At 42.5% G+C, this 12408-nt stretch overlaps 2 protein-coding genes across 4 annotated transcripts; one reads left to right on the forward strand and one right to left on the reverse strand.

Annotated features, from left to right (window-relative positions):
- The first annotated feature begins 2874 nt into the window (after nucleotides 1-2874).
- Nucleotides 2875-9570, forward strand: LOC311145794 (leucine-rich repeat protein 1-like). 3 transcript variants are annotated; one of them, XM_084182106.1, is made up of 5 exons: nucleotides 2898-3061; nucleotides 3271-3630; nucleotides 4585-4683; nucleotides 7337-8064; nucleotides 8202-9570. In XM_084182106.1, exons 2-5 carry the CDS (start codon nucleotides 3448-3450, stop codon nucleotides 8455-8457), a joined length of 1266 nt encoding a protein of 421 aa, XP_084038232.1. In that variant the 5' UTR covers nucleotides 2898-3061; nucleotides 3271-3447; the 3' UTR covers nucleotides 8458-9570. The 3 variants fall into 3 exon arrangements, with proteins under 3 accessions (XP_084038231.1, XP_084038232.1, XP_084038233.1); XM_084182107.1 differs by having other exon boundaries at nucleotides 3446-3630; XM_084182105.1 differs by having other exon boundaries at nucleotides 2875-3630.
- Nucleotides 9571-10224: 654 nt separating this feature from the next.
- On the reverse strand, nucleotides 10225-12239 carry dnaaf2 (dynein axonemal assembly factor 2; the record flags this gene model as incomplete). The annotated part of the gene is made up of 2 exons (XM_084181598.1): nucleotides 10225-10608; nucleotides 10767-12239. 2 exons carry the CDS (start codon nucleotides 12237-12239, stop codon nucleotides 10225-10227), a joined length of 1857 nt encoding a protein of 618 aa, XP_084037724.1.
- Nucleotides 12240-12408: the final 169 nt, after the last annotated feature.

Below are 12408 nucleotides of genomic sequence, written 5' to 3' on the forward strand. Positions count from 1 at the left end.
ATTCTGACAAACTCCAAGCATTGATTATGCAAGAATGGGCTGCCATCAGTCAGGATGTGGCCCAGAAGTTAATTGACAGCATGCCAGGGCAGATTGCAGAGGTCTTGAAAAAGAAGGGTCAACACTGCAAATATTGACTCTTTGCATAAACTTAATGTAATTGTCAATAAAAGCCTTTGACACTTATGGAATGCTTGTAATTATACTTCAGTATACCATAGTAACATCTGACAAAAATATCTAAAAACACTGAAGCAGCAAACTTTGTGAAGAACAATACTTGTGTCATTCTCAAAACGTTTGACCACGACTGTACACACACACACACACTGTGGGAAGGGTAAAGGTTTGGTGAGTCTAGCATAGAAGGTGTTGGAGGAGTTGCGAATGGACATTTCCCAATTGAAAGTGTATGGCCATTGGAATGCATTGAATTGTAGGCATATTGTATATTGCTGTGGTTTAAAAAGTGGAAATAGTATCAAAAAGATTGTCTCATGTAATGTAGTCTGAAACAGCTTGTAAAGTTAATTTGGTGTCTCTAGCTCAAAGGGTTTAGAGCAGGGGTGGGCAGAAGAAAAATATGAAGAGTATGTTGAGTCGAATTACATGTGTTCAGCTGTTTCAAGCACATTAAAATCCTAAAAGTATTACCACTGGTTAGTTCAGTAGCATGTGTGTGACTAATCGCATTAGTAGGTCAAAATAAATAACTTGAAATATGTGCACACATTAACAGAGCATTTGCATATGTATTTAATTATATTTATTTAATTATATTCTAACATGCTCATAGTATTGTATAACCCCAGAAAACGTCATGTTGATAGGACATTCCTATCTTGATATTTGAGTTTCTGTTTGTTAATCTGAGTCCACCTGTGTCGGGCTCGTGCGGTGGAGGAGGTCTTTGTGGGCTATACTCAGCCTTCTCAGGGTAGTAGGTTGGTGGTCTGTTGATATCCCTCTATTGGTGTGAGGGCTGTGCTTTGGCAAAGTGGGTGGGGTTATATCCTGCCTGATTGGCCCTGTCCGGGGGTATCGTCGGACGGGGCCACAGTGTCCGTCCCCCCCGTCCCCCCCTCCCCCCCCCCCCCCGTCTCAGCCTCCAGTATCTATGCTGCAATAGTCTATGTGCCGGGGGGGGCTAGGGTCAGTCTGTTATATCTGGTGTAATTATCCTGTCTTATCTATTGTCCTGTGTGAGGACCTGAGCCCTAGGACCATGCCTCAGGACTACCTGGCCTGATGACTCCTGGCTGTCCCCAGTCCACCTGGTCGTGCTGCTGCTCCAGTTCCAACTGTTCTGCCTGCGGCTATGGAACCCTGACCTGTTCACCGGATGTGCTACCTTGTCCCGGGCCTGCTGTTTTCGACTCTCTCTCTCTCTACCGCACCTGCTGTCTCGACCTCTGAATGCTCGGCTATGAAAAGCCAACTGACATTTACTCCTGAGGTACTGACCTGTTGCACGCTCAACAACCACTGTGATTATTATTTGACCCTGCTGGTCATCTATTTGAACATCTTGAAGAACAGTCTGGCCTTAATGGCCATGTACTCTTATAATCTCCACCCGGCACAGCCAGAAGAGGACTGGCCACCCCTTAGAGCCTGGTTCTGCTCTAGGTTTCTTCCTAGGTTCCTGGCCACCCCTTAGAGCCTGGTTCCTCTCTAGGTTTCTTCCTAGGTTCCTGGCCACCCCTTAGAGCCTGGTTCTGCTCTAGGTTTCTTCCTAGGTTCCTGGCCACCCCTTAGAGCCTGGTTCTGCTCTAGGTTTCTTCCTAGGTTCCTGGCCACCCCTTAGAGCCTGGTTCTGCTCTAGGTTTCTTCCTAGGTTCCTGCCTTTCTAGGTAATTTTTCCTAGCTACTGTGCTTCTATATCTGCATTAGTTGCTGTTTGGGGTTTTAGGCTGGGTTTCTGTATAGCACTTTGTGACATCTGCTGAAATTTGATTGATTTTGGTGCCATTTTTGGAAAAGGCTTTGCCATTGACCTGTCCATTATCTCCTGCGACCTTTTGACCCAGAATTCGGACACACAAATAGTAATATCTCAGCAATGGAAAATGCCTAAAGACATTAAACAAAGTGCGCTGTGCTTCTGATAGTCTGTATCATTTGGTATGCTCAGTTTAGCTCTAAAAGCAATGTTTATTTACCCCCCTAACACCCTAGTCAGTTTGAAAGAAACACACCTCTGGTGGGAAAATGCGGATTTGAGAATATTCACATTAGATCTGTCGACAATCGGAGGGAAATCTAGCTATTGAAAGCAATTATGGTGTTATTGTTCCATACAGAAGATCATACACAATTATTGTCTGACCTGGTTCCATTTGGGGCTTCAATAGCCTATTTTCTTAAATACTATACTATAGGCTCATACCCTTGTCTATGATCCTACCCCTACAGTGTTAATCAAATGAAAGAAGCGCCATTTAACCAATTGAATGGCATTTATACCGATCATTACTTGTATTTAGTAATTTCACAGAATGATGAGAACCGGAGGTTGGTGCTAAGAAAAAAATGGTCAAGGCTAGAAGGAATCCAGCTTTTGTAAAATTAACGTCAGATTTGACTTCGTAGCAGGTTAGGTGAATTTACGCAGCAGGTTAGGAGAATTAACGTAGCAGGTTAGGGGAATTAACGTAGCAGGATAATTAGGTTACGGTTAAGAAAAGGGTTAGGGTTAACTAAAATAAAAAATAAAAAAAATGCAAAGATAAAAAATAAATAAACTTTTGACGTTCATTTTACAAATGCTGGACCCTTCCAGCCACGACCAAAGAACATGTTCTAAAAAAAAAAAACGTTTCTGCGCATGTACGTTTAGCACTTCTCTTCTCTCGCGCGCGCGAAATTGACGGCGTTAGAAAATCTTTGGTAGCGAAATGTCCTTGTTATTCTTAGAGTCCATGTTGGCTATTTAGCTTGCATGCTAGAGAGATGACTTGCATGGTTGTTTTTTGTTGTAAACGCTTGTATTCCATAACGGTCCGGTAAAGCGATTTAACCATTTCGTTAGTTCTGGTGTCATAACTTGCAGTTTGCCAACGTAAGTGTATATTATGCTGTTGTACCTTTTTAGCAACTAACCTAGCCAGCTAACGATGTAGCTAGCTAGTGACGTTAACGTCGCTATCTAGCTAGGGTTCGTTGTTTTGCTGACTTCACCCAGTGCTAGCAGATAACAGATGTCCATGTATTGACTTGGGCGTTTTTATAACTAGTTTGTAGCTAAGATTTACATATCTTCCTATGCAGGTAGTGGATTGACAAGGCCAAGGGCTACCTTTTTTTTATGCCAGCAGGTTGTGTTAAACCAAACTCATGCATGGGGTCAAACTGCCCGTTTGGTTTGGCAATTTTTTTTGAACACATTCATTGGGATATATTTACAGAACTAACACAGGTCACGCATTTATTTATACATCTCAAGCAATGAAGCTTCAGTGCGATGTCGAAGTCGTGAACCGGATGCTTCCCACGTATGGGATGAAAAACAAAGGGAAAGGAGCAAGGGCTGTGCTGTCTATTGGGAGACATGTGGACAAGACCACACAACGCCACAACATCTATCTAATGATCTGTACAGCAAAGGATAGGACAGGCTCAAAATATAAGGTTAGTATCTAGCTATTTGTTTATTTAACTACCAGTTGTCTAACTATGTAGTCTATGTTTTACAGGTATACCCCAAGTACACAGGAAGAATCACCCAACTTCTTGACCTTGTTGGTTGATATAGCTACTTTCCAAATGTATGATTACTTCATTGTAGAATGAATGACTTGCATTTGATTGAAATCCATTTTCTGAGATAACTTGGGGGAAAAAGCTTGTTCATTTGTGTTAAACTATTTAGGGTATTTTTTTCATTTGTCCACTGTTGATACTACGGCAGGGAGTTGCCAGGGACCTCACGATACGATATTCTCACAATACTTAGTTGGCCATACGATATGTATTGCGATTCGATGTTCCAAACACATTGCTCACCATATGTCTGCTGCAGAGGGACAAGAGAGAGCCATGATAATGAGTTTTGATCAGTCATGGAAATAAAAGTGCTGAAAACTAATAGGCTTTTATTTAAAAAGAAGATGGAGAACAAGCTATGAAGGACAAATACTGGAATTTTGTTGCAGGTACAGCCAACTAGCGCAAAAATAATATTGGGATATTGTCAAAACGATATGATATATTGTCAAAAATAATATCCTGATATGTAACTGTATCTTTGTTTTCCCGCCATCACTAGTTTATACAGTCTTAAAATGTTTTGTATTTTAGCAGTCAAGTTTTCAAGATATTAGACTTTCAAGAACCAAAGTGTCACCGGCCACATAATGATGCAAAATCTGTACTAACAGTGACCTAATGAGAAAAAGTTGCAAATATAGTTTTTGAGTGGATTTTCCCTTTAATATGGACATTAATATAGTGTGTGGTCTTGCATGAATGAGTCACCAGAAATGCTGGGTGATTAATCCACCATCATGCTAGGTGATGAATCCACCATCACTTAGTTTTTTGTTCCACGTCTTATTCTAATGTGTGTACCAATTTCCTCCACAGCTAAAAGAAAACATTGAAACATTCTTCACTAGGTTTGTTGAGGAAGGCAAAGCCACTGTGAGACTGAAAGAGCCCGCTGTTGACATCTGCTTGAGCAAGGTATGGATCTAGACATTTCTGTATGGAGGAATCTGATCTCCAATGAAAAAGGGATAAAAACTATAATTTGGCCTTCACGTTCACATACTACTTACATTTCTGCTGGAAAAGTAGAGCCCTTACACTGAAATAACTCATTTTAGGGCATGCATATTGAACAGTTAACATTACCCAACATATAGAACATTCATTTAAATTTTTACATTTTAGTCATTTAGCAGACGCTCTTATCCAGAGCGACTTACAGTTAATGAGTGCATACATTTAATTGCTGTATCCTCCCAGCCCTAAATAGGATTTTCAATCATCTCCAATTCATAACGTAATAATTGTGTAATACACTGAGTGTACAAAACATTAGGAACACCTTTGTAATATTGAGTTGCACCACCTTTTGCCCTCAGAACAGCCTCAATTCGTCAGGGCATGGACTCAACAAGGTGTCGAAAGCGTTCCACAGGGATGCTGGCCCATGTTGACGCCAATGCTTCCCACAGTTGGGTCAAGTTGGCTGGATGTCCTTTGGGTGGTGGACCATTCTTGATACACACAGGAAACTGTTGAGTGTGAAAAACCCAGCAGCGTTGCAGTTCTTGACACACTCAAACTGGTGCGCATAGCACCTACTACCATACCCCCTTCAGAGGCACTTAAATATTTTGTCTTGCCCACCCTCTGAATGGCACACATACACAATCCATGTCTCAATAAGGCTTAAAAATCCTTCTTTAACCTGTCTCCTCCTCTTCATCTACAGTCGTGGTCAAAAGTTTTGAGAATGACACAAATACTAATTTTCACAGTCTGCTGCCTCAGTTTTGATGATGGCAATTTGCATATACTCCAGAATGTCATGAAGAGTGATCAGATGAATTGCAATTAATTGCAAAGTCCCTCTTTGCCATGAAAATGAACTTAATCTCCAAAAAACATTTCCACTGCATTTCAGCCCTGCCACAAAAGGACCAGCTGCCATCATGTCAGTGATTCTCTCGTTAACTCGGGTGAGAGTGTTGACGAGGACAAGGCTGGAGATCACTCTGTCATGCTGATTGAGTTAGAATAACAGACTGGAAGCTTTAAAAGGAGGGTGGTGCTTGAAATCATTGTTCTTCCTCTGTTAACCATGGTTACCTGCAAGGAAACACGTGCCGTCATCATTGCTTTGCACAAAAAGGCCTTCACAGGCAAGGATATTGCTGCTAGTAAGATTGCACCTAAATCAACCATTTATCGGATCATCAAGAACTTCAAGGAGAGAGGTTCAATTGTTGTGAAGAAGGCGTCAGGGCACCGAAGAAAGTCCAGCAAGCGCCAGGACCGTCCCCTAAAGTTGATTCAGCTGCGGGATCGGGGCACCACCAGTGCAGAGCTTGCTCAGGAATGGCAGCAGGCAGGTGTGAGTGCATTTGCACGCATAGTGAGGCGAATACTTTTGGAGGATGGCCTGGTGTCAAGACGGGTAGCAAAGAAGCCACTTCTCTCCAGGAAAAAGATCAGGGACAGACTGATATTCTGCAAAAGGTACAGGGATTGGACTGCTGAGGACTGGGGTAAAGTCATTTTCTCTGATGAATCCCCTTTCCGATTGTTTGGGGCATCTGGAAAACACCTTGTCCGGAGAAGACAAGGTGAGCGCTACCATCAGTCCTGTGTCATGCCAACAGTAAAGCATCCTGAGACCATTCATGTGTGGGGTTGCTTCTCAGCCAAGAGAGTGGGCTCACTCACAATTTTGCCTAAGAACACAGCCATGAATAAAGAATGGTACCAACACATCCTCCGAGAGCAACTTCTCCCAACCATCCAAGAACGGTTTGGTGACGACCAATGCCTTTTCCAGCATGATGACGACCAATACTTGTGTCATTCTCAAAATCTTTGACCACGACTGTACACTGATTTGAAGTGGATTTAACAAGTGACATCAATAAGGGATCATAGCTTTCACCTGGATTCACCTGTCATGGAAAGAGCATGTGTTCCTAATGCTTTGTACACTCAGTGTATAAATGTCTTGATCTGATATTTATGCATCAGCCAGACTTGTCTGAATGTTGGGAGCATGTGCTGCAAATGAGAGACTGTTGTTTCGAATGGGTGACCATGGCTCTAAGCTGTGTTAGTTCAGTGTTGACCTTTCCCCTAGATCTTGTAACACATTTTCAACCCATCACACACACAGACAAGCTGTGGTGCGTACGGCTATGGTGATACACAAATGGAACCAGGCTAGCATTGTGAGAGGGATCAGGCAATCCTTTGTGTGACTTATGTTAATAACATCTCATGTGTATTGTAATCTTTTTGTAGTTAAATGTTTCATCTTGTGCTAGCACAACTTAAGACCAAAGAGATCTGTGTCATGGGAACAAATGTAGGCCTAATACAATATGATAAAAACCTTGGGTTCTTAGTTGACATTATGCATTTTAAATGTCCTATTATAGGCCACACACTTTCCCGCCACAATGAATGTTTCTCAATCTGAAGGCTAGATAGGAAATGTCAACTTGTTTGATATGGAGGGATTTACTTGTATAAATAATGCAGTCCTTCTCATGTGATGCGCAAACTGTTTGAGAACAGGTACTAATAGAGCTGTTGTATTGACTGTTAACCACAAGTGACATCGGTGTTCTTTGGCTTTCAGGCTGATGCTAACAGCTTGAAGAACTTCCTCTCGGCTGCTCGGTTGGCTCACAGAGGAAACGACACGGACAGCCTGCCCCTCTCTACCCTGACGCCCGTCCGAGCCAGGGATGTGGAGAAGCCCAAGAAGAAGCTCACTATTGTATCCAAGAAGGACTATCCACTGACCTCCAATTTCCCCTACTCATTAGAGCAGCTCCAGGTGTCTTACTGCAAGCTCTCACGGGTGGACATGCGAATGCTCTCCCTCAAGGCTCTGCGCAGACTGGACCTCAGTAATAACAACATAAAAACACTTCCTGCCACTATCGGCGAGCTGGGCTGTCTGGCTGAGCTTATTCTCCACAACAACCACTTGGAGACCTTTAGTGAAGCCCTCTGCCTGTCCAGCCTCCAGCGCACACTTCAACACCTCGACCTGAGTCACAACCGCCTGCAGGCCCTGCCGCCTCAGTTCTGCCAGCTGCGAGAGCTGATCAACCTCAAGCTGGACGACAATAGGCTAGTGTGGCTGCCCTTTCGCATCAGCCGTCTTTCCAAGCTGCGCTTTCTGTCAGCTGCCCACAACCAGCTGGCCCTGCTGCCAGGGGACTTCCGAAAGTTAACTCTGGAGAACCTGGACCTGTTCGATAATCCGTTCGCCCATCCCAACCCCTTGGACCACACCATACAGCTCACCTTCCCCCTGACACTGCAGGAGATGGCTGCCAGGGCTGTGGCCAACCTCAGGTTAGTTTAATTATTCCTTTCAACATTTCACCCCATTACATGCTTTTACCTTGTTTTGAAGTCTAAACGTGTAGTATCATGTAAGGTGTTGTGCGATTATTTGAGACTAAATTATGTTTTGTGTTTACACCACCTAGAATCCCTTACGGGCCTCATCTCATCCCTGCCCACCTTTGCCAAGACCTGGAGGTTGCCAAGACCTGTGATTGTGGCCGTTCCTGTGTGAACTACTACATCAAAACAGCAGTTAGCATGAATCTGCATCTGGTCTCTCACACTGTGGTATTGGTGGATGACATGGGAGGAACAGATGCCCCGGTACAGCATCACTTTTGTTCCCTATCATGTTACTCTGAGTTCCTAGACCAATGCCTTCAGCGAGGCCTGAGATGATTAAGTCCCTCAACTGTTCCATGGCAATCGGTAGCTAGGTTTCCATCCAATTTGCGACAGATTTTCGTGCTAATATTCTGAAATCTGCATAAATACAATATGCATATTTTCCCACCAGAGATGTTTCCATCAAATTGACTTTTTGCTGATAAATGCTATGTGATGACGTAGTGCACATAAATATAACTTATACTGTTAAATTCCCATGTACCGAAAGAAAAAAATACAAGTTAAATGGGTTTCAATCACATTTTAAACTCTACTGATGGTTTTGTCATAAAAACAGTTGCGTTATATAGCAAAATGTTCCCATGCTGGTCTTGGCACATGCGATCTAGCCAACAGCTCGCAGATACAGTGCGTGTAGCCTACCTACATTATGAGATGATTGTGGATAAGAGCGATATTATTTGTCAAACGGCAGCCAAGCATCGATCATCATGTCACCAGAATAAGACCCTCGATATTTATTGGAAAGGAGCATCAAGCTTTTCACCGTCCACTTTCACCACCCTATGAAGTTCATCAGTTAGTTCATCTGTAGCCTAATAAACTACATGCTTTCCAGAGTTGTAGTGGGAGGACCACACAAAATATCATCGCGTGACTCCCAGGTTTACTTAGATATGATGGTTATTGTATGAATATTTGCGCATAATGGCGTTTCCAACGTCATTTCTCGCTAATTTAATTTTACAGACGCAAAAAGATCCCACCATGTCGAACAAACAAATTGTCTGTCGGCATTTATAAAATTGTACTGGCATTTCCTGTTTCCATCAGCCCAGTCGTAACTTTTTTCATGCGTCAAATAATTCATCCGCATGAAATGGTTGGATGGAAACGTGGTTAATGCTTTTGGTATAATTCTGAAGGCTGTGGTGACCAGCCAGTGTAGACTGTAATGTAAAGGGAAGTATGAACTCTTTGGACCCGACACGCATCTCAGAACTGCTTATGTGACCACTGATTGGACATATGCTGAAGTTCAGACATTTTGTCTACAAGTGTTTCCCAATCAGTGTTACAGATTGAGAAACCTAAAATGACAAGTATTTAGTATATGTCTGTTTAAACAATGTGTGTTTGTGTAAATAAAACATTTTATAAGTTTGTGGAATCCAAAAATGTTGATTTATTTGTACAAGTTTGAAAGGAAATTAAATAAATGAAAGTAACTATCCTTATCTATCATTGTCTCAATTAGTTTCTGGAGGTAAAAAATTATATTTGTCATTGGTTTCCATCGTGTAGTAATACACAAATAATGTACAAGAAAATTATAACGGTAAAACAATTCTTTAAAATGTTAGTATTTATTGTGGTGTGACCAATGCATCTTTGATATTTCAAGCTGATTTGAACCTTGTGGCATGGTCTGAGTACAGCATTTTACAGTTGTTGAAGCGTTGCTCAAAAGGTGAGCTTCTCCACACCCTCAACATGTAGGCCTAATAGCAACTGGTACGTCTAAAACTAAACATACTAGATGTAACCTTTCCCCCTTTGTAGAAAGAAGTATATTAATAACAATGATGGACAGTTTCAAAATGAGAACTCTGAAATGGATACTGAAGACATGGGAGTCTTACTGAGTCACTCATTCAGATAAACATTTAAAATACTTGATCCTATTGTCCCCAATTGGATGAAAGGATTTTAGGTTTTCGAGCAAGACCTCAACTAATTTTGAATCAGCAACAGAACATGTATTTACAGACTTCATATAGTATCTTTTGTGACGGAGCAAGTTCCTTGACATGAGACTCAGTCCAGGTCATAGATGAAGGAGTTTTGAAAAACGAAACCAGCAGATGTAGTATGATCACTAATGACCACCTCTTGTCCATCCTCATTGGTTTCTGTCAGCACAGCTTGCTGTTGTCTCCTATCACAGTCTTGAAAGGTCTGCTCAGCAGGCAGGTCGTCGTCCTCTTCATCCTGAGACTGAGCCACCTCCACATGCTCACTGAATCGCACAGTCTTCTGTTTATCCTTAGTTGGAGCTTGACTTTCAACTATCTCTTTTATCTTGGGGGATGAGCAGTCTTTGGCCTGGTCATTGTTGTCAAGATTGAATGGGATGACCATTGCTGCAGTGTTAGACGGGTCATCTATTCTCTCAATCAGGGATGAGGGTTCTGTTTTCACCTAAAAGAAAATTGTCACAGTGAATGTTGGTTAGTAACAGCACTGATGAAGAGAAGCCTAACAGTTCAACAACAGGGTCAGTTTTTTGCTAGACAAACACTATAATAGTTAAGGTTTCTTCTACTGAATGAACGTTAACCTAAAGATGATTGGCTCACCTCATCATGTAAACGCTTATCATCTGACTGTCCCTCATTCTGATCATTGTACCCAGTCTTGCCGTCAAACTCAGTGGCCTCTGAAGCTGGGTGTGATTCACCACTTCTCAGTTTGTGTTGCTTGTCCTCCTCAATGTCACCGGACTGTTCAGAAAACTCTTTCTTGTCTTCCAGGACTGAGATGAGTTGATTTTCAAACCTGAGTGATGTAGCATTTTCACTGTGAACTTTTTCTGAGCTGTCTCCTTCATTGCAACCACTGTGGTTGGGGGTATCTTCTTTGCCACGTCCGCTGTGATCGGGGGTATCTTTGCCACGTGTTGTGTCTTCCGACTGCGCTGCGCTTTCACAACTATTCTCAAAATCCTCTTCACCATCATCACTGACAAGCTGCTGGCCAGACACTTCAGCGACTGGTGGCTCCTTCATAGGTAGAACAGGTAAAGTAACAACCAGTTGTTTATTTTGCTTGTTGAACTTTGCCTCTCCCTTGTTTTCATCCACTGGATATGCCATCGGCACCTCTAGTCTGTAAACTGGTTTCTTGGATTCCAATCTAACAAGTCTTTCAGTCACATCCAGATCAGCATCCCCAGCAGATCTAAGCAAAGGCAAATCAATAGTGATAACAATCTCTTTAGGGCGTGGGCTCTGAGCCGAATCTCTGGAACACCTGAAGTCTTGCAAATCAATGAATGATCTGTATTTTAGAGTGTAATGTGGTTTCGTTGGCTCCTTGGGTGAATTGGCGTTTTGTTGTCTTTGTTTATGGCTCTCCTTTTGATTTGTTGCGGTGTCTGGTTGTTTTTCGTCGGGGTAGGGGAACGAGAGATGATGGTCAAGTGGTGAAGGTTTTCCCTTGGCGGGTTGACCAGGTAAGGGCTTGCGCATGACGGCAGCATGTGGTGTCCCTTTGTATTTGATTTTCAAAACTCTCACATTGTTCTTGTCTAGCTTCACTTTGCCACCATTCTCGACAGCCTCAACAGCAGTGTTGTCAACCATTTCCATAAATCTCGGGTTTTTTCCAGCCATGTGAATAGTGTCTGGATGAAACACAACATCATAGATCGTATACTTATTACCCTTTGCATCACTGTCTTGCGTTCCAGGTGTCAAGCTGTGGGGTAGTGACCAATGCTGTCCTACTCTGCCAGCCTCGTCTACCCTTCTAAACTCAGGTTTACGAATCATGTCATTGCTGCAGACATTGATGAAGCACTTATGTTTACCGTCCACACTCGTCTTCAGGGCTCTGTAAGGTTCGGGGTGGACAAATTGAATGTCCATGCCCCTCTCTTGCTCTAACAACTTGATTTCTTCCTCATATTTCTTCTTGTTCTCCGGCTTTGATATGTCTTCTGCGTATTCGTGCAGCATCTTTCTGAATTCCTCATTTTGAAAAGCCTTGGTAAAGCGGCCTATTTCATCCGGCGTCATATTCATGTCCTTGAGCTTGGAACCGAACTCCATATTTGTGCGAGAAGCTATCTACTGTAACGTTAGTAGCCACAAAGTATTTTCAGTCTCGTAGCTAGCTTGCTATCCCAGCACAAAACAACACGGAGGTCAACTTTACTACAGTAATTTTAAGGTGTTAGAATAAATATCAACCGATATTTTACAGCAAACCATTCGCAAC

Source organism: Coregonus lavaretus (assembly GCF_964263955.1).
Source record: "Coregonus lavaretus genome assembly, chromosome: 18".
Classification (NCBI taxonomy): domain Eukaryota; kingdom Metazoa; phylum Chordata; class Actinopteri; order Salmoniformes; family Salmonidae; genus Coregonus; species Coregonus lavaretus.

Bases quoted from the DNA above. Each gene is read 5' to 3' on its own strand.
- LOC311145794 (XM_084182105.1), top strand. From the start codon at position 3,448: ATGAAGCTTCAGTGCGATGTCGAAGTCGTGAACCGGATGCTTCCCACG. The intron at 3,631-4,584 runs GTTAGTATCTAG...TTTCCTCCACAG, and splicing joins GGACAGGCTCAAAATATAAG to CTAAAAGAAAACATTGAAAC. The intron at 4,684-7,336 runs GTATGGATCTAG...TTTGGCTTTCAG, and splicing joins TTGACATCTGCTTGAGCAAG to GCTGATGCTAACAGCTTGAA.